Source organism: Gallus gallus, chromosome 1 (assembly GCF_016699485.2).
Source record: "Gallus gallus isolate bGalGal1 chromosome 1, bGalGal1.mat.broiler.GRCg7b, whole genome shotgun sequence".
Taxonomy (NCBI): domain Eukaryota; kingdom Metazoa; phylum Chordata; class Aves; order Galliformes; family Phasianidae; genus Gallus; species Gallus gallus.
In genome coordinates, this window is record NC_052532.1 from 50,945,260 (window position 1) to 50,966,123 (window position 20,864).

At 53.8% G+C, this 20,864-nt stretch overlaps 1 protein-coding gene across 3 annotated transcripts; it reads left to right on the forward strand.

Annotated features, from left to right (window-relative positions):
- KCNJ4 (Potassium inwardly rectifying channel subfamily J member 4) lies at positions 1 to 11,333 on the forward strand. Of its 3 annotated transcripts, XM_416263.8 has the most exons (3): positions 1 to 365; positions 7,482 to 7,656; positions 9,076 to 11,333. In XM_416263.8, the coding sequence occupies exons 2-3, from the start codon at positions 7,619 to 7,621 to the stop codon at positions 10,403 to 10,405; spliced, it is 1,368 nt and encodes a 455-aa protein (XP_416263.4). In that variant the 5' UTR covers positions 1 to 365; positions 7,482 to 7,618; the 3' UTR covers positions 10,406 to 11,333. The 3 variants fall into 3 exon arrangements, with proteins under 3 accessions (XP_416263.4, XP_046763972.1, XP_046763983.1); XM_046908016.1 differs by lacking the exon at positions 7,482 to 7,656 and having other exon boundaries at positions 1 to 3,385; XM_046908027.1 differs by lacking the exons at positions 7,482 to 7,656; positions 9,076 to 11,333 and adding an exon at positions 4,063 to 5,254 and having other exon boundaries at positions 1 to 3,385.
- The last annotated feature ends 9,531 nt before the right edge of the window (positions 11,334 to 20,864 follow it).

Sequence of the window (20,864 nt, forward strand, 5' to 3'; positions counted from 1 at the left end):
ACTGACTTCTTAGCTACAGACTGCATAGCAATCAGAGAGGGGGAGAGGGAGCCAGGGAACGGGAGCAGGGAGAGGCGGCGCAGAGATTTTGGGGTGAGAGCAGGGAGGTGCGGGGAGAGGAAGGAAGGGCAGAGGGGACGAGGCAGGAGGGGGAGAGCAGAACCATCGCTGAGAGCTCGTGGGATGGACGGGAGCGAAGCACGCTGAGCGGAGGAGGAGAGGAGCTGGGCACAGTGAGCTGGGGCTCCTCGGGAATCCAACAACCCGGAGCTGCAGTGAGCCCAGGAGCTCTGGGGCACGATGGAGACACCGACTGCTGACCCCATCCTCTGACTCTGGCTCCCAGGCGGCCCCGGCGCGATGCGGTAAGAGATGCCGGGCAGCTCCCAGTGCAGCAACGGGAGGTTTTGCCTGCTAAAATGCTGCCTTGCTAGTGCTAGCGCTGAGGAACGGCTATAAATATAACTTAGTGAGATGTGAGTGGCTTCATGCGAGTGTGTCCGTGAATAGCAAAGTTGCTGTGTGCATGGCAGATGTAAATATCGCTAAAGGAGCGTGACGGTGCGGGAGGGCACCTCCTTGTCAGCCTCCCCAACTTTCCTCCCTTGCCCTGCAGGTAACTTGTGTGGTTTTTCAGCTCTGATCTTTGCTTTGCTCCCTCACCCCGGCTCTCGTTTGCTTTTTCCCTTTCCATCCCCATGGAGCAGCCCTGCACTGTGGTGTCCATCTGTGTGTGCTGCTCTGGGATGAGTCTCTCAGCACCAGGAAGGTGTTTTCCAAGCACAGAGCTCACCCAGGGTTGAAGTGTCTCCCTCTAAGCTTAGAGATTTTGGGGGTCCAGACCCAACCCTTCTAGCTCATAAAGTCCCAGCTCAGCTCTTGCTTGGGGTTGTTCAACATCTCCAACATGCACTGTCGGCAGGGGTTACCCGGTGGTGTTGGATGCATGGCGGAGGTGATGGGCATCACCACCATCAGCTTGTGGTCACCAGGAGCCCGAGAGGGGATGGAGAGGTATGCAGGGAGCGTGGGGACGTACCCATATCCACTTGCCATTGGAAGCAGTGTCTGAGCACGCCAGCACATGGTCACCTCAGTTTGGGGCTGCTGACAATGATAATGACACGAAGGATAGCAGGAATGGACTCAGTGATCCTTACGGGTTCCTTCCAACTCGGGATATTCTGTGACCCCATGATAAGAACGTGGGCTTTTAGAAGGGAAACTGGTGGTGATGAGGAGGAGGGATGGACATGGAAGGGATGGATGGGAGAGGGTCGATCTTCTCGTGCTGCAGCCTTCCTCTCCTTCCACCATTCCTCCTCCTGGGGCACGTTGCCTGGAGGTGTCCCCCTGCCATTTGGCTGCCCCAGTCCACGCTGCCCACGCATCCCTGGTGTGGCACCACCATGGGGCAGTGGGATGGGGGACGCAATGACGGCCGTCGGGGCTTCCATCAGCGCCGATGTGGAGCAGGGCACTTAATTGCAATCCGCCTTCAGCAAATTCCCACTTTCCTGGGTCACTGCATTATGGCATTGGGTTCGTTCAACCCGACGGCGACCGGGGATCGATAGATGGACGTGCCCGTCTTCGCGGTCAATCCCCGCTCACAAACACAACAACCCTTCTACGAATGGCGCTGCTCGGACTCAGCTCTCCTGCAGGCGACTGTGTTGGATATAGGACCAATGTATGGATATGTTTCTCATGGAGCACTGAAAGCTCCGGGGTGGAGGGGACAACACTGGGAGGTGTGGGAGCAGTGGGGGCTGGGGAGGGGGGCTCAGCCCCTGCTCTGGCTGTGTCATCACGGGGACCTTCATGCGTGGCCCTTTTTTAAATCTGTTTTCTGCCTTTCTCTCCCTTTCTCTCCTCTCCCCCCCCTCCGTCGGTATGTGGGCTGATCACTGCTCAAACTTTTAATTCAGATGGTAATTGGAATAATAATACGGGCAGAATCCTTCTGGCTCTGTTGCTGCAGCTGGCTTCGGGGAGCTATGAATAGCTCTGAGTCACACACTGAGAGGCTTCAACTTCAGATCATTTTGTTTTGTTTTCATATTACCCGTGCCCGGTGCTTCACAGGGGGGAAATATCCCCTCAGTCGCTCCACCCTGGAATGCAAACAGGGCAGAGGGACATCCGTGTCACCCAATGGGGGAGCAGGGGTCAGCTCACCATGACTGCGGGCACACGGGGACTGCTGGCACCCACCCGATCTATTTATAATTACTGAGGGAAAAGGCAGCAGCGTGTCTATATAAATGGCACAGAGCTCCCTCCCCTCACCTGCCCCATGCCATGTGCCTTTTGCTCTCCTGCATGGCTTCAACGCCCTCGCTAATGAGATCTAGGGTTAACGAGGGGCACCGAGCCCACATGTGAGCCCACATGCAGGGGCTCAGGGAGGGATGGGGGATGCTGCAGGTGTGCAGATCTGCCTGAGCTTGGGAGTCCCCATACCCGAGGTATCCCCATAACAAGGGGTCTCTTTACTAAGGGCTTCTCATACAAAGGGGTTCCCATACCAAAGGGGCCCCCATACCCAAGGGGGCCCCATACCCAAAATATCCACATACCTAAGAAGTCCCCATACCCAAGTGGTCCCCTGCTCATGGGGTTCCTGTACCAAGAGGTCCCCATGCCAAGAGGTCCCCGTACCCAAGGGGTCTGCACACCATGGGATCTCCGTACCAAAGGGTCCCTATGCCCAAGGCGAGGGAATGAAGGCCCCTTGGAGCCGCAGTGACCACAGACAGGAGGGAAGCATTCGCCAGACAGCTCTGGATAAAGCCAAGTGTAAAAATACCATGGGATTTTTCCATCGCCGTCGTTGTTGTTTGCGGTGTACATCCCCGGAGCGCCAGATACGGTTGTTATAAAAAGAGAAGTGGGGGAGTGCTTCGGCATGGAGTTGTCTGTTCTACTTCACAAGGCCGCTCTGCTGCAGATTTGAAGCAGATCCTTATATCCAGACTAAATCTCTCCTCTTTTAGCTTTGCAACCGTTTCCCCTTGTCCTATCCCAACAGACCCTGCTAAAGAGGCAGTCCCCTTCTTTCTTACTGCCCCCCTTTAGATACTGAAAGGCCCGTGTCGCAGGCAGGGCTGTGCTGGGAAGCAGCAGGTGGGTTTATTTCCATCCACCTCCCGGCTGGTGCCGCTCCCTCGGAGGCCGTGGCCGGCGGCATGACGAGCGCTGCGCTCTGCCAGCTGGCAGCAGGGGATGGAGCGGGCGGCAGCAGCGCAGCGCGGCCTCGTCTGCGGCCAACCCGCCCGGGCCGATGCCCTGCCCAGAGTGCTGCCGCGTTGCTGCCGGAGGAGTGGAGGCAGCGAGCGGAGCCTACAGGTCCCCACCAGCCGGCCACGCGCCCGTCACCCAGGTAGGTGCCCCGCGGATGCTCCGAGGGCCGTCTGCAGGGGACGGCTGCGGTGTCTCTTTGCTGGCACCATCGCCAGGGTGGACTTTGCAAGGCGTAGCGATTGGTAGGTGCCAGATAGAATTAGCCAGGTGCTTGTCCTTATGAACGCCCCGTCCGTGCTGTCCCCCTGCCCTCCATCCTTTCCCCGCATCAGCCTCTGTCCCCCCGACTGCGGCATTTCTCAACCCGCTCCTGCTCCGCCAGCCCTGTCCCCTTCTCCCTCCCGCTGCCAGCATTGGCAGGAACGCCGGCAGCTTGGTCTCGCTGCCAGGGATGTCTTCATCCCCGCTTATCCCTGCGCTGCTGCCCGGGGCTGACGGTTCCTGCGCAAGGTGAGAGGTCTCTGTTTGCTTTGTGAGCTCCTCTCATCCCACTGGGCTCATCCCCAGGGTGGGCTCCAGAGTTCGTGTGCTTGCAGGGTTCCTTGCTCCCTGGTCGTGACCTCACAAGCAGCATGGTGATGTCACGGAGCAAGGACACGGAGATGCCGGGCTCTCCTTCGGCTACCGTCTCTGTTCCGTCCCACACAAAACCCCACTGATCTAAATGGGGAGCCCTCAGTGACATCCTGCTCCCTGCATGTGTCACTGAGGCTGCAGAAGGCTTTGTCACTGTCACCTGACCCAGGCTGAGGACAGGTTGCATCCTCCAGTTTGCCATCCTGAAATCATGCCGCGGCGGCTCAGCGTCTCTGAGAGCATGGAGAGGGCCTGCACTGAGCAGCAGAGCCTGGAAGAGGAGGATGATGATGATGATGACAACGACCACGAGGAGTTCAGTTACACCTGTCCCTTGGCACATCCTCCACCACCATGCATGAGTTTGGGTGACACTCAGCTGGGAGATGCTGAGTTCTCATTTGAGCCCGGGCACCCTTGCATGGTGAAAGATGACGGAGAGAAAAACAGAATATACGCCAAAAGGTTGGCAAGGCACGCGTTGGAGCTCAAAGAGAATGCTCAGGAGTTTGAGGAACCATTTTACAAAGACACGGAGATGTCCGCCACCCCATTCGAGGAGGAGGACAGTGGCTGGACCAGGACCTACCACCTCCCTGTGCACCAAAGGAAACACACGTCTCGAGCTGCCAACGTGTCACCATGTTCCTATGACTCCTACCAGCATGGCACGGGTAAACACGTGGGGACAGACTTGTCTTCCCTGTGGGCCCAAACCAGCGACCCACACCTCTCCAGCCTGGAGCACGCCAGGGGAGCAGAGCCTCACAAGTGGCACGAGGAGTCCATTGGAGACCGGGAGGTCCCCTCGCTGCGTGTATCCTACAGGGAGCTGTGGGAGGAGAACAACAAGCTGCACAGGATGGTGAGGAGCATGCAGGGCTCTCTGGAGAGCCAGGCACACAGCATGAGGAGCCTGGAGCGTCGGCTGAAGGCCAATCTGGCCAAGGAGGAGAGGAGGGCCCAGGGGCTGCAGGCCCTCAACCAGCAGACGGAGCGCAGCCTCCAGATCATGACCCAGCGGGCTCTGGAGGCGGAAAACCATGTGGAGAAGCTGAAGCAGGAGATGCTGCTTCTCCAGGGAGAGCTGGAGTCCTCCAAGGTGAAGAACGAAAGCCTGAGAGCGGGGCAGAGCATGGACCCGGAGGCGGTGAAGAAGAACGTAGATTTTGCCTTGAAGAGCCTCCAGAAGATAATAGTGGGTGCAAACTGGTCCATCAAGCAGCTGGTTGCCGGGACGGAGTCACTGAATTTTGTCACCGAGATCCTTAAATCCACAGGCAAACTTTCTGATGCTGAAGCAGAGGGAGCCCAATGAATCAAACACTGTAGATGTGTTCAACCATAGCCTATATAAAACCTTTTGCTCTCACGTGTTAGACTGTGTGTGTTCAGCTTGGTAACCTTTATTCCTCACAGAGATGCTTTCCCTGTGGCTTATCCTGTGTCTGGGAAAAGGGGAGGGTTGTTCAGAACCTTTAGGAAATGTTTATTTGTGAGATACTGCAGTGACTTTCCTCTGATGCCAGTATCAGTGCTAAGAATGAGATTATAGAACGATGGAATCTTTAAGGTTGGAAAAGACCTCCAAGGTCACCTGGCCCAACCGCCAGCCCATCCCCACCATGCCCACTGACCACATCCTCAGTGCCACATCCACACGGCTCTGGAACACCTCCAGGGATGGTGACTGCACCACCTCCCTGGGCAGCCTGTGCCACTGCAGCACCACTCCTTCCAGGGGGGTTTTCCTCCCATCCAACCTGAACCTGAACCTGGTGCAACCTGAGGCCATTTCCTCTCATCCCATTGCTGTTACCTGGGAGTAGAGGCCAATTCTCACCTCTCTACAACCTACTTTCAGGTTGCTGTAGAGGATGATAAGGTCTCCTCTTATGTTGGCTCAAACAGTGAAAAGCACTGTTTGGAGAAGATTCCCTTCCTCTCCTGATGCAGAGAAACACACCCAAATTGTCCATTTGTCTCCTGCTGAGTAAGGCGGGATGCCATAGTCCTCATCTGCTATGTAATCACAGAAGATGTGTTTTGGTTTTATCATTTTGGGACTACATGTTGGCATCATTCTTCAACACCGGGTCATCCCCCAACATTTCTGATGAATTTAGGTTACCCTCCTCATTTTCAGCTGTAGTTTATCCGGTTGCACACCAGATTTTTTACTATCTGGCCAAACAGACCACGATCAAAGACTTTGGTGATGACGGGTGGTGAGAGGCTGGGTGCTGGCAGAGCTCAGCATCAACATTTTATCCCAATGGGAATTTTTGGCAGCTGTTCACTCCGACCTCCATACAGTAAGTGGTGAAGGCTGCTGCCTTCTCATGGTCCTCTAGTGTCCCAGCAGCCGTGGCTGGGTTTTCAGCTGCCTCAGTAACCTTGTTGTCTGGAGGAGGGACAGCTGGTTAATCCCCATTGCAGACATGACGATGGCTTGCCCATCGGAGGTGATGTCTGGAGCTCCATACTTGCAGCTTTCCAACCTGGGCTACTAAGTTGGAATGGGTGGTGGTCACCCTTAGCCACTTGAAGCCCCACTCCACAACACTGGTGATGAGACAAGAGTGTTTCTCACTACTTTTCCCATCCTTGACAATAACACCTGTTGTTCCTGTCTCCCACCTTTGTATGACCACTTGCAGTGAGTTTTAAAACTTGTATTTGACCCAGAAATCCCTGGATTTTTCTGAGATATGACAACCACCCATTGCTCATTGACAAGGCTGGGAGGTAGCGAACTAGCTGTGTCTGTGCTGTGTGCTCTACACTGACTGCTGTAATCCAGAGGTTACAGTGCAGGATTAGCATAGGTGTACAAAGCCCTTCCTAATCTATGAGTCATTACCCCTCACCGCATTTCCCTTCCCAGCAGCTCTGGGCAGGTGGGATAGGTCAGCCCTTGTGTCTTCGGTCTCCCAGTTCTGCAGCTCAGGGAAGACCAGGTTGGGACGCAACATCTGCCAGACATCCTCCCCAGGGCTGTACCACAGAACGACTCCTCGGATGCTATGCACGGCACACCGCAAGGTCTGTTTGCTCTAACTGGCTTCTCCTTGGCTGCCCCTAAGCTCCTCCTTTGCATTGGTTCTCCATTTTGGCTCTATCTCCTGCTTCTCTTCCCATCTTCGAAATAAGGGGGACATTCTGCACTTCTTGGCAATAAATTCCCTCTAGGTCAGGTCGGGCTGACAGGGATCCCTCGGACTGCCGTGTGTGTCTGTGCTTTGTTAGTCCTTGTGTGTGAGGTATTTAGACTGGCTGAGCTCTTGTCCTCTTGTAAGCTATGATATTAATATATTGGCTCAGGGCAAGGACCCTGCAAGCTGCTAAACTCTGGTGTCCTTGGTCCAGAGAGCAGTGACTGCCTGCCAGCACCTCTGCATGAGAGAGATGTGTGGGTTGCTGTGTGCACTAGGTGTGTGTCTGTCAGCTCTTCACCTCCGGAGCAGGGCTGTGGTGTGGTGCCTACCATCACCACCGGATCCCTCTGGGCATCCAGCAGAAGGCTGGGAGATGTGCATGCAGGGTGGGTGTTTTCAGGGAACGCTTTGATGGGGTTTTGCTCTATCCTTCTCTATAAGGCACATGCCCGGGAGCAATGGTGATGATGGCATGGGCCTCAGCTTGTCAGAGGTGAAGGCTAGAGCTGCCAGGTCCCACACGAGCACGGCTGCATGAGATCCCACGCTTGCCCAGCTCCTGTGGCCCTCAACACCTGATGATACAGCAAGCCATGGGCAGCGTCCGCGTCAACCGGTGAGTAGCCCTCATTCCAAGGATTTTTCATAGAATTGTTAAGGCTGGAAAAGACCTCTAAGATCACCTAGTCTGACTATCAACCCATCCTCACCTCATGCCCGCTGACCATGTCCTCAGTGCCACATCCACACGGTTCTGGATCACCTCCAGGGTCGGTGACTGCACCACCTCCCTGTGCAGCCTGTGCCACTGCAGCCCCACTCTTTCTGAGAAGAAATTTTTCCTAATATACAACCTGAACCTTCCCTGCTGCATCCTGGGGCTGCTCCCGCTCATCCCATTGTTGTTATCTGGGAACAGAGGCCAATCCCGACCTCACCACAACCTCCTTTCAGGTCATTGTAGAGAGCAGTAAGGTTTCACTTGAACCTCCTTTTCTTCAGAGTGAACAACCCCAGTTCCTCCATCTGCTCCCCATCAGACTTGTGCTCCAGACCCCTCACAGCTCCGTCGCCCTTCTCTGGACATGTTCCATGCACTGCCCTACGTGTTCTGGGCATCTTCTTCTGGTATCTTCACCCGTCCCTCAATACATTCTTCTCAAAATACCTTCCTGGGGCTTTTCCACTCTAAGTTATGGCTCCTCTATGTCCAAGTCTGAAATGCAGTGTATGTGGGGGGAGATCCTGGCTCTCAGCAGGGTTGGCTGGTGCAGAGGAGAAGCAAAGTACCAATGCAGTGCTGGACACCTGCCCTGGCCCAGGAATTGCTGATTTCAGCAGGACTGCAGAAACCCCATGTCCTCTTTCCAATGAGATGAGGACGGCAAATGGATTTGGAGATAGATGGCTGCCATGAAGAAACTACCCTATTTAAACAAGGAGCAGTCAGTTCCAGAGTGAAGGAGCCCATGCTGGAGGACTCCAACAACCATGTCAATGTGTTGGGGAGGGAGGCACTGCCAGCCTCAGGAGTTATTAGTGGCTTAGTGGTGATGAGGGTCTTGGTGGGTCTACACACTCAGGGGGAGTCTGCTGGATATCCTCAGTGGTCAGAGCATCTTCTGCCATAACCTCTTTAAATGAGAATCTGTGATTTTATACCCAGCTGCGTATGTGCACTTGGAAGCTGCCTTCTCCTGGCAATGGAGAGAGGGGCAACAGTGCCATCCACTATGGAGGGAATCAGTGGAGAAACAGCTCCCCAGAGAGGGGAGTTTCTCCCAGAAAAACTGCCAGTGATCTGACTGTTGATCTCCAAATTACACCTTTGGCTTTGGATGCAGGATGCTGGGAGCCATGCTTGTTGCTGTGGCAACAGAATTGTCCTGAGCACAGGAAGTGTATAAACATTATCACCGATATACAATGGCATCAGGGAGGAGAGCAGAAGAGAAAATAGAGACTCCCAGCCCTACACCGTGCCAGGGCCAAAATGTTGTTCTTCACGTACTTCTGTCTGTTCCTTCTCTTCCAGGTACAGCATTGTCTCGACTGAGGAGGATGGACACAAGGTCTCTGCACTGGGCAGCATGAACGGGCACAGCCGGAACGGGAAGGGCCACACACCCCGGAGGAAGCACCGCAACCGCTTTGTGAAGAAGAACGGCCAATGCAACGTCTACTTTGCCAACCTGAGCAACAAGTCTCAGCGCTACATGGCTGACATCTTCACCACCTGTGTGGACACGCGCTGGCGATACATGCTTATGATCTTCTCGGCCGCCTTCCTGGTCTCTTGGCTCTTCTTTGGTTTCCTCTTCTGGTGCATTGCTTTCTTCCACGGTGACCTCAACGCACCGGTGGTGGGGGGTAGTCCCTCCCTCCTCAAGCCCTGCATCATGCACGTGAACAGCTTCCTAGGGGCTTTCCTCTTCTCAGTGGAGACACAGACAACCATTGGGTACGGCTTCCGCTGCGTGACTGAGGAGTGTCCACTGGCCATCATGGCTGTTGTGGTCCAGTCCATTGTGGGCTGTGTTATTGACTCCTTCATGATTGGAACCATCATGGCCAAGATGGCGAGGCCCAAGAAGCGGGCCCAGACCCTCCTCTTCAGTCACCACGCAGTCATCTCGGTGCGGGATGGCAAACTGTGCCTCATGTGGCGAGTGGGCAACCTGAGGAGGAGCCACATCGTGGAGGCTCACGTTCGCGCCCAGCTCATCAAACCCTACATGACAGAGGAAGGGGAGTACCTCCCCCTGGACCAGCGGGACCTCAATGTAGGCTATGATGTGGGTCTCGATCGTATATTTTTGGTCTCACCCATTATTATTGTTCATGAGATTGATGAGGAGAGCCCGCTCTATGGGATTGGCAAGGAGGAGCTGGAGACAGAGAACTTTGAGATCGTTGTTATCCTGGAAGGGATGGTGGAAGCCACGGCCATGACCACACAGGCACGGAGCTCTTACCTCGCCAGTGAAATCCTCTGGGGTCACCGCTTTGAACCAGTAGTGTTTGAGGAGAAGAACCACTACAAAGTGGATTATTCGCGCTTTCACAAGACCTACGAGGTAGCTGGCACACCCTGCTGCTCAGCTCGGGAGCTGCAAGAGAGCAAGATGACTATTCTACCTTCTCCCCCACCTCCCAGTGCCTTCTGCTACGAGAATGAGCTGGCTCTTGTCAGTCAAGATGAAGATGAAGATGATGACGAAGTGGGTGTAGCGTTAGGTGGCAGCACCAAGGAAGAGGGAGGCGTCATCCAGATGATGGATTTTGGAAGCCACCTGGATCTGGAACGGCTCCAGGCCACTTTGCCCTTGGATACCATCTCATACCGCAGGGAGTCAGCCATCTGATCCCTCCAGCCTCCCCGTTTTACATCCATGACCCACCTCCTCCTCCTCCTCTGTTCTGCACACATACGTAGCTGGATAAGTCCCTTGCCCACCAAAAAACGCCTCCTGTGACCACCTGTCAGTACCTGAGTACACCGAGGCCTGGATATACTCCGATATATTCCCTTTCCCATGCAGTTATACCCCCTGGATGAGGAGTGAGAATACATCATTCTTCCAGACAGCGCAGCTTGCTCGAGGACCTGCCCAGGGACAGGAGAGCAGCATGGTTGGATTCCCATCTCTGCGGAGGTGACAGGAGCCTGTGCCCTCAATGGAGAGACTGTACCTGCTCAAGTGTTTCTGCAGCTAAGACAACAGCACTTTCTGCCTCTCTCAACACGTGCAGGCCCACGGCTATCAATAACCACGGCTCTCACAAGGAGGGGAGTGATGCATAAGTCCTGACCCAATGAGAAGGGACAGGGGAGTTTAGGACTCCTAGAGGGAGTGGGAGAGTCTCTGGAGATAGGGGTTTGCTTGCATGTTTATTGCTTGTTGCACTTGACTTTCTTTGTATATAAAACAGATCGAGAACTGAAATCCATATTCTTCCACTGTAAATGCCAAGCTGGGAGAGAAGGACACTGCACGTAGCCCGCTCTGCACTCTCCCTGTGGCATCCGTCACCTCCAGCAGCAGCTCAGCCCCACAGACTCAGCCCTGGTTCCCCCACTCCTCCCCAGACCACGTTCTGCTTCTTTCCTGGACCGCCCGGCAGGCGGCAGGGCCCTGTGCTCACACACCTGATGGGACAGCAGGCCCCTCACTTGCTCCTTCCACCTCCTCCAGTCTTCTCCCTGCTGCCATCAGCTGTAAAACGGAATTTGTATCTATTTATTTTTAATAAAGTCTAATATCCCAGGGGGAGGTTTGGAAACAAAGGAGACCCCGAGGCTGCAGCCTGGTACAGAGACTGATGAGTGTTATTAGTGCTGGTGTTTGCTGTTTGTATGGGTTTGATTCCTGGACACTTCACCTTTGGTACTTCAGAGCCAGAGCTAGACTTAACATCACTTCTCTGTTGTTTCACAGAAGACAGCAGAACTCGGTGAGTCTTTCTCTATGAGAGCATTAGAATCACTCACTCGAAACTAGATGACAAGAGGATGGGAAAATAATTGGGTAGCTCAAAAGGCTGCTCTGCACACCTGGCAGATGTGCTGCTGGGGAAATGGTTGAAGAAACAATGTTCCATCTAATCCCTGATCTACAGAGCAGAAAGCCAACATCTTGATAGCAGCTTGGGCTTAGTACAGGGAGCAATAGGAAGAGGGGAAGAAGCAAAAGAGGAGGGAAAGAGACAGAAGGAGCAAGGGGGGAGCAGGAACCACAGGCAGGGAAAAAGGGAAGGGGAAGGGGAAGGGGAAGGGGAAGGGGAGGGGAAGGGAAGGGAAGGGAAGGGAAGGGAAGGGAAGGGAAGGGAAGGGAAGGGAAGGGAAGGGAAGGGAAGGGAAGGGAAGGGAAGGGAAGGGAAGGGAAGGGAAGGGAAGGGAAGGGAAGGGAAGGGAAGGGAAGGGAAGGGAAGGGAAGGGAAGGGAAGGGAAGGGAAGGGAAGGGAAGGGAAGGGAAGGGAAGGGAGAACAATGAATACTGTGGTAATGTGGAAGAGAATTTGGAAGGGAATAGGGATAGTGTAACAAGATAGGTATGGACACAGACATGGCCACCTCAAGAGGAACACCGCCTGGCCACCTCTTGGCTTTTTTCACCTATGTTTTTCTACATGTGCCTGTGTCCCACCTCCTCCCCCTGCTGCTGATTAAAAATGTCCCTCCCTCCTCCCTCCCATTATTATTTATTTATTTTCCCCCAGAGGGAATAAACAGAGGCCAGTATTGACCTGGCTTTCAATATAGCTTTCAGAGCTGGGTGCCTGTCGCTGGCCATGGCAGTGGAAACAAACTAATGGACCGAGAGGGAAGGACTCTGCATGTGAGGACAGGGGTACCCAGAACACAGACTGAGGTGGTGGCCCCAAAGAAGGGAGTGTGGCTGGGTACCCCTCACCAAGGTGCAGCATCCTTTGGAGGTGAGTGGGGATGATGTCCCGTGGCCTACTAGTTCCTGGGAATCTGGTCTGCGAGGAGATGCATTCCATGAGGACATCTAGGGGAGATTTCTCCCACTTTGCCAATGCACAAAGGTATGTGTACCCTTCAGTACATGTGCTTCTGCACCTCCGTGCTCCAATCACAAAGTACTCATGCCTGAATATCCACTGAATGTACCTACAGACATATGTCATCCGTGCAGGCATAAGCCATCCTACACCACTCAATAAACCATAAACACTCAATGAAGTGCACACAAACTTTGTGCAACAGCAGCACTCATCTCAACAAGTGCCTGTACGGCTGGATGCTGGGGACTCCTTTATGTAGCCCATGAAAAATCACCAAGAGAGAAGGATGGATATTAGGAACAATTTCTTCTCAGTAAGAGCGGTGCTGCAGTGGCACAGGCTGCACAGGGAGGTGGTGCAGTCACCGTCCCTGGAGGTGTTCCAGAGCTGTGTGGATGTGGCACTGAGGACGTGGTCAGTGGGCATGGTGGGGATGGGCTGGCAGTTGGACTGGGTGATCTTGCAGGTCTTTGCCAGCCTTAATAATTCTAGGAATCCACTGTGGAAAGCTGCCATGAAGAAGACCGGACATTGCTAGGTAGATCTACAAATCAGGTCTGCAAGCCAGAAATACAGATGGGATTTTGGCCAGGGTGCAGCTGCGTATGATATGTGGAGCATCACCTTCCAGGCAGGTGAGGTGTCTGGTCCAGAGAAGACACTTCCATGTGTTCCCACCCTTCTGCAGGACCTGATGGACAGAATGCATCTCCAGCACTTGTTGAGATTTGGCTTCTGTTGAAAAGTATTCCAATATCAGAAATCTAACAGGGAGAGAACAGACTTTTTGCCCTGTGAATAGGATCCAGGCTCTGGCTCAGATCCGGCACCCCATGACAGCTAACTATACCGCTTTCACTCCTGCCAGCTTCCAACTGAACATTGTCGTTGTTTTTGATGACACTTGAGAGACTTGTTTCATGTTTTATTTTTGGTGGCACTTTCAGCCAACCCTTTTGAAAAGAGACCATCATTGGCACCTTTCAGCTCACCCAAAATTTGCTCAGCAAAACATTTCGATACACGCTGAGGCTAAAAATACGTTCAAGGAAGATGATAATAAGGGAGAAAATGGGTTTGGATTTCTGTGATCGGGAATTCATGTCGATAACGTTTGTGCTTCCAAACAAAAGTGCTTTTTTGCAACCAGTTCGGCTTTGGTGTTGTCCCAGAATGAAGAACAGCCGGCTGCACGCAGGCGTGTGACCTCTGCTCAGCAAAATGCCTCTTCTGCTTCTTCCCAGGCCATTAAGGGCTTGCTCCTGCCCCTGCTAAGTCAATGGGAATTTTGCCATTGCCTGGGGTGGATTGCAGAGCTGGGCCCTAATGGAGTGCCGCTATTGGAAAAGCCCTGCAGCCCCAGTCCTCTGCTGAAGCTGGGACAGATGATGTGGGCCGTGCAGGAGGGGGAGAGGTGGAAAAAGGCAACGTGTGGGGCTGGGAGGAGCTGAACACATTGCTTGGGGGGCACTGGGCAGGCTGGGGGGAAGCAGCGGGGTGGGCAGGAGGCATGTGGGTGTCTCTCAGTGCGAGGCTGCCTGGGCTGGGGGCTAAAAACCAGAGGGGCTGAGGTGGGGACGAGCCGCTGGAGGAGCTTTGTCCAGCCCTGGGGACCCGGCTGGGGGCTACTGCAATCCCGACCCATCGGTGCGCTGCGGGACCCAGCGCCGGGAAGTCACAGCACACGCAACCCGGGGAGCGCGGTCCTTGCCTGTCCTCAGAGCACCACCTAGGGATGGCAGCGAGCCTCGCAGCACTGCCTCCGAGCTCCCCGAGCAGCTGCGGGCTCAGTAGGGCTGGGGATACGGCGCAGGAGTGGGGCGCAGGGATGGCTGCAAGTCCCACCTGGAGGTCAGGATGGAAATATTTCCCTTCCTGTCCTGCAGACAGTGCCAGCTCTGGAGGGATAGGCACCGATGTGCCCATGTTTTCCCAGCCTGGATCTTCAGCCCACAGTAAAGTTGAGGGTGGCTTACGGAGGGGTCGGGGATTTTTATGCCGTGCTATCAACTGTCAGCTCCGTAAAGCCTCAGCAGCTTTCACAGAGCAGCTACTGGCTTTGAAAGCAGTTCAGATATGCACTGACACGTTGATTTCTTCTCTGTGCAAAGCTGTGGCAATAGGGGAAGTTGCACAGGGAATACTTGAGTTCAGAGACGGGTCATTCTGTTATTGCCCTGCTGCCTGCCTGTCCCTTCAGTTGTCACCTCTGCAACTTGGCTGGCGCAGATGCTCAACATATGAGATTTTCTCCACTTTTCCACTACACAGCCCCTTAGTGTGGCACACACAACCCATGCTGTAGTAGAGTTGTGCTGCTGTAGCGGCTGCCTTTTCCCTGCCCCAGGTAGCCATGAAATTGCATGGAAGTGGAGAAATGCCCCACTGGGATGTGTCCTGGCCAGTATGAAGCACAGCTTGCAGGCAGAGGGTTTGCAACGCCCTGAGAGTTCTTCTGGCAACCAACCTTTCCGTATCCCCTTGGGACATAAGGTAATGACAGCCTGGCTTGCAAACCTCACGGAGTCTGTGCTCCTGTGTTTACCTCATTTCCTGGGAAAAAGCAATGAGAGCAGAGCAGTCAATGGGCCATTCACCCTTTCCTTAGCTTTGAACACGTCCCCACCAGGAGGAAGCAGCCACTGGGGGCAATCCCTTTGCTCTCTGGGCAGCTGTGGCTTTAGGCACGCAGCCCTGGAGCTGCCCAAAAGCAGGCAGCGTGGGAAGAGGAAATGCATATTGCTAAGTGAAGTGATGTGATTTCATTGCCCTGGTGCCTTCGAAGAAATGCGGGATGGACACAAACACCATCCTGAAATAGTCTGTGAGACATTGGATATTTGAGCTTTCAAAGTTTTTTTGGCCTCTGAAATTAGCAGGATTATTTTGGTGCTGGCCCCTGATTTGAAATAGCATGTCTTGAGACTCGGGAGCTGGTAATATTTGGGAATCCCAGCGGCAGCACATGGATAGAGTTGTTTGGATGTCCCAGCACTGTGGTCACTGAAGTCGTCAGCTGGAGGATACGGTGCAGTCACCAAAGCAGTTGCAACTGAGAGGGCAAGGAGCTTGAAATTGCCACTGGCAGGTGGCAAGCTGCTCATCCAGCAGCAGGCTCCCCGTGTCTCTGTGGGTTTAACCTGCCGCCTCTGTGCAGCTGGGGAGGTTGGGAGCCATGAATCAGAAATAGTTCCTAGAAGAGTCTGCAGCTGCATTGAAGACCTGGTCAGGACGTTGTACCTCTGTGAGCACATACATAGCTCCCATCTCATCCGTACTGCTGCCTATAGCAGCTCTGGAGGATCAAGCACAGTGCCTGTTCCTAGCAGAGACACCCCAGTCTCCAGATCTCCACCAAAACACCCCACCTGGAGCTTCACAGACAGAAACCAGCATGTTCAGAGCACACCCAGGTGCATCAGCCCCCCAAGAGCAATGGTACAGTGCAAAGTGAACTCTATGCTGGAGCTGGGGCTGTCGGTATTTGGGGTGCTCCTCCTGGTCATCACGCTTGAATCACACTGGGCTGAAAGCAAGCAATATAATGCTTATCCTCGGCCCAGCTGGCCGCATGGGACATGTGGTGAGATGGCCTTTTGTTAGTCGGTGCCCTGTGCCTGGCGCTCAGCTAGCAAGGACAGGCTGTCCCTTCCAGAGAAACCCCTTGCATAAGAATCACAGAGGAGCCAGGCTGAGATGCTGAACTAATCCAGCAGGGCATGCCGGGAAGCTGCATTTTAAGCCATCCTCCCTGCCCTCCCATCTCCCGGCGTGTTGTTTATCTCTCCCATCCCTCCCACAGCAGTACATGAATTACTCTGACTGGGCAAGCTGGTTTCATAACCGCCCGCACCGCCCCCCCAAAGCGCATGGGACTCACTCACACACCGTCGGCTCCTCATTCGCCACCAGTTTGCGCTGCCGTGAATCACAGCCTGGCGTCAACGCTGCACTCTCCCCAGCATGGGGGAGATCTTCACCGTGTGCAGCAGGCTTACGTTTCCAACGCACCCCAGTGATGCTCTATGGGGTCACCGGGATGCTGTCCCGTGTTCTTTCTGCTCAATACAGCCACACATGCACTCACCTGGGCAACTTTTCCCCATGTTTGATTCCTCAGGGATGGAAATATTTTCCTAATATCCACACTGGATCTCTCTTCTTTCACCTTATGGAATCACAGAGTCATTTAAGTTGGAAAAGACCTCTAAGATCACCCGGTCCAACTGCCAGCCCATCCCCACCATGCCCACTGACCATGTCCTCAGTGCCACATCCACACGGCTCTGGAACACCTCCAGGGATGGTGACTGCACCACCTCCCTGTGCAGCCTGTGCCATTGCAGCACCGCTCTTACTGAGAGGAAATGGCTCCTAAATATCCAACCCGAACCTCCCCTGGCACAACTTGAGGCCACTCTCTCTCGTCCTATCTCTCATTACCTAGGAGAAGAGGCTGACCCCCACCTCACTACAACGTCCTTTCAGGTCACTGTAGGGAGCGATGAGGTCTCCCCTGAGCTCCTCTTCTCCAGACTGAACAACCCTGGTTCCCTCAGCTGCTTCCCCTAAGACTTGTGTTGTCTGGCAGGACGTGCCCTTGAGCAGGTCACTTGGTTCCCCCTCCACACCAGCCTGGTGGGAGAGCACTCTATCACCTCCTTCAGATCACTGACACCCATGTGAAACATCAGGTCCTCCAGACACCCCTTAACCACTGCCTCCTGACAGCCAGCCAGTTTTCACACAGCTTTCTGTCCACCTAAAAGAGCAAAATAGCTTTCCTTGGACAAAGGAACGTGATGGAAGATGGTACTGAAAGCCTGGCTGGGTCCAAGGTAAATGACTTCCACTGTTCTCCCCTCACCCACAAGAGCCACTCATTTTATCACCGAAGATCATGTTGGCCAGGCGTGATTTACCTTCAGTAAATCCACACTGACAGTTTTCACCCTCTTCTTTGTGTGTCTGGAGACATATTCCAAGAGCACCTGGTTTGGACCAAATGAGTCTGACCAGCCTGCAGTTCCCAGGATCAACTTCTTGGATTTTTTTGAAGAAGGAGGCACTGTCTGCCTTCCTCCTGTCTCTGGGGATCTCCTCTGACCTCCATTGCTGTACTCAGACTCTCCTCCAACCAGCTTCCCAAACACAAATCATTTCACAGCCCGACTGCTTCCTGTCCAACATCACTTGATCTGACCTGAAAATGTTCCTACAAGGGTGAACATGGCTCCTCAGGTCTTCGTCCCTTCATTCCTAAGAGAGATAGAGGGCTGTACCTCAGAGCCCCAGGATCAGGGCTAATTCCCTTCTTCATGAGCTGCACGTCTTCCCACCAGAGGCTGTGCTCAAAGCCACCCAAGTGCTGTGTGGAAAGGGAGGCAGCAGCCAGCCTCCAGGACAGTGGGATAGGGCTGCCCCAGCCGATGGCTCTGCCATAGGGTCAGAACCCAGAGACAAGGATCCATTCAGCCCCTCTTCTCCAAAAAACACGAGGGTCGGAGGATGAGGCTACACATCTTCAGACAAGATGCTGCAGATTGAGCCCTGAGCCCTGTCTCAATCCTGTACCCCTCTGCCCTCACACAGCCCCAAGGGTGCACCCGAATGTTCCTGTTTGTTTGTTTTTTTTCCACTTGGTCGTGGCTTATTTTCTTTTTAAACAAAGCAGGCCTGTGTGGGTGGCTGACAGAAGTTGGGAATGCCACAAGGATAAAAAAAGGTGAGGTATATGGAAAAAAAACAATAAAGGCCCTTAATTATAGGTGTGGCCGGGAGCTGCTCCTATTATTAAGGTTGCCGACACTTCCCCTTTTAAGACCCTGTTTTCACTAGCTTATAACTTTGTCAAAGTATCACCAACAGAGCAGAAATTTTTGGTAGCGAGTGATTGCCTCCGCTTGAATCAGGCATGTTTATTTAGTTTGTTCTGGAAATACTGGCCCACCCCTACATCTGCTGGGCTAGAGGAAGCACACCTACAGTCTGGCCCAGGGGATGAAAGCTCTGGGTCTTCTGGGCTTCGAGCACGGGCTTGGCCTTGGGCAGGAGGACGGTTTTTGTGTCACGGAGGCTTTGTTTTGCCAGGTCCGTGAGACACTGCTTCTCTCCCCCACTGGCGTGAACAAATTATACGGCTTTGCTACAGGAGGAGGGTTTGTCACAGCTTCCCAGCCTCTGTGAACCTGCTCAACCCTCAGTGGCTTCCAAGGTGGTATGATGGTGTGCGGGCTTTCCCCTGGAGGAGCAGGGCTTCCCCAGTGGGGCTTTCTGAGGTGCTCACTGCTGCTAACAGGCTGGGGCTTCCATTGGTCTTCTCTGGTTGGGCCCAGAGACGTTGTGGATGCCCCATCCCTTGAGGTGTTCGAGGCCAGGTTGATCTTTGAGGTCCCATCCAACCCAAGCCATTCTATGATGATCTCCTTTGGCCCCGCGCTCCTCATTGCCCCTCTTCTGGCTTCTGGGAAGTCTGCAGGAGGAAAGGCCTGATTTGAATAGGGAGGGGACGAAACCCAAAGGGAAAAGGAACAGGGAAGGGATGGAAAATCAGGGGAAAAGCAAATGAGGCAGGGAGTTGGAGAGGATGGGACTGGCTGGGCAAGGGGGGATCTCCTGGGAGCTGTGGGGTTTCTTGGGTCAACTGAGCAGAATGACAGGAGCCAGACTGCTTGTGGGTGTTCTGGTGGCACATAGGGCTAATGGAACGAGAGGAGGCCGAAATGGGGAAAGCTCTGAGGGTTCACCAGGAGTAGGGAGGACAGAGGTGTCAACTTGTGTGCCTGGGACCACAGATTTCTCCAGCACTCGAGCAACAGCTGGTCCTGTGACATGAGCTCACGTGGCATCCAGCATTGGGTCTCACCTCTCACCAGCCCTTACCGGGGACGGCAGGCCACCGTTCTCCCTGTTGTATCAAAATACAGTTCTCCCATCACTGAGGAATGGCAGCACCAAGGCTGTCTGCACAGCTGCCCTTCAACGTCCTCACGCATATGAGTTATGACAGAGCCTTTAATTACACGGCCACAGATCTATTTTCCATAGGACACCTGCAGCACACAGGTCAGATGGTGCTCTGGGTGAGTCCGGGCTGTGTCATGCAGGAGTCTCCTTGCAGGGCCTCAGCATCGTTTATTTTTTTTATTTTTTTGCAAAAGTGTGAAGGAAAAGGAGTGACTCACTGCTGAGACAGTTGTGTGCTGGCCTGGATCACTGCCCCTGCTGTGGATTGCCTACCTGATGCTGGGAGAGTCACCCACAGCAACCTTTCCAGAGGTAGCTATTAGCTACGTTTTATTTATTTTGGCATTTTGCTTTGTTTTTAGCCTCATGCTATCCTGGGATCCTGATGTCTCATTTGCAGCAGTATTTATTGCTCCCTGCTGCATGTGAATGGGGACTTAGACTTGACTGTACAAAAGGCTTTAAAAAGCGGAGCGCTCTGGCAAAGCTCACCGCTCGGATCAGCATCCCCACATTGCAGGCTGCTTCTGACCTTACCTCCAGGACATTGGGTCCTCCCTAAAATGCTGCACACTTTCCGTGTGTGTATTCCAAGAAGGCAAATCCATGAGAAATCAAAGCGTGTGCCCTGTGAAAAGACCTCAGGAACATTAAGCATCGCTTTTAGAGTAAGGGATGAATATTCTGAAGTTAATAAACTGTGAGTTAATGCTTTGAATGAGAAAGAGAGAACAGAATATCAGACAGCTGACCCTTAAATGATCACCAGCCAACCTGGGCAGGAATCCCGGAACAAGAAATGCATGTGGTCTTATACAGTCTGGACCATAATCCATGCCCTTCCTCTTTTAGCCCACTTTGGGTCAGAAGATTTTGCAGCGTTAGCACTGCCCTTGCATAGCATTTTGAGCATGATGAAGTAAATCTTGTGGCCCTCATGACACACCGCTAACCCTGTGCCTCCATTACACCACAGGCAGGAGGGCAGCTGAGGTGCAGCCCAGGTTAAGTCGGGTGAGATGAGCAGAGGTGGCCCTGGCCCGGTGGGAGGTCATCGCAGGGACCCTGGGGCTGCTGGAGGTCTGCTCTGCTGGATGCATCGAGCTGCGGGTTCCTAGCATGGGCAAGTCTCTGTGAAGATGTGGCTGAGGTCTTTGAAGCAGCACGTCCTTCCCTGGATAGCAGATGAAACAGGAATCTTCTCACTGCGGGCCAGGCAGAGCTGCCAAACGCGATCTGGCAGCACACTGAGGTCTGCCAGGTCACTGGGGCTCAGCTTTCCCTGGGGAGGGCTTCAGTTTACCCATGTGTTTCGCTAAGCGCTCCAGC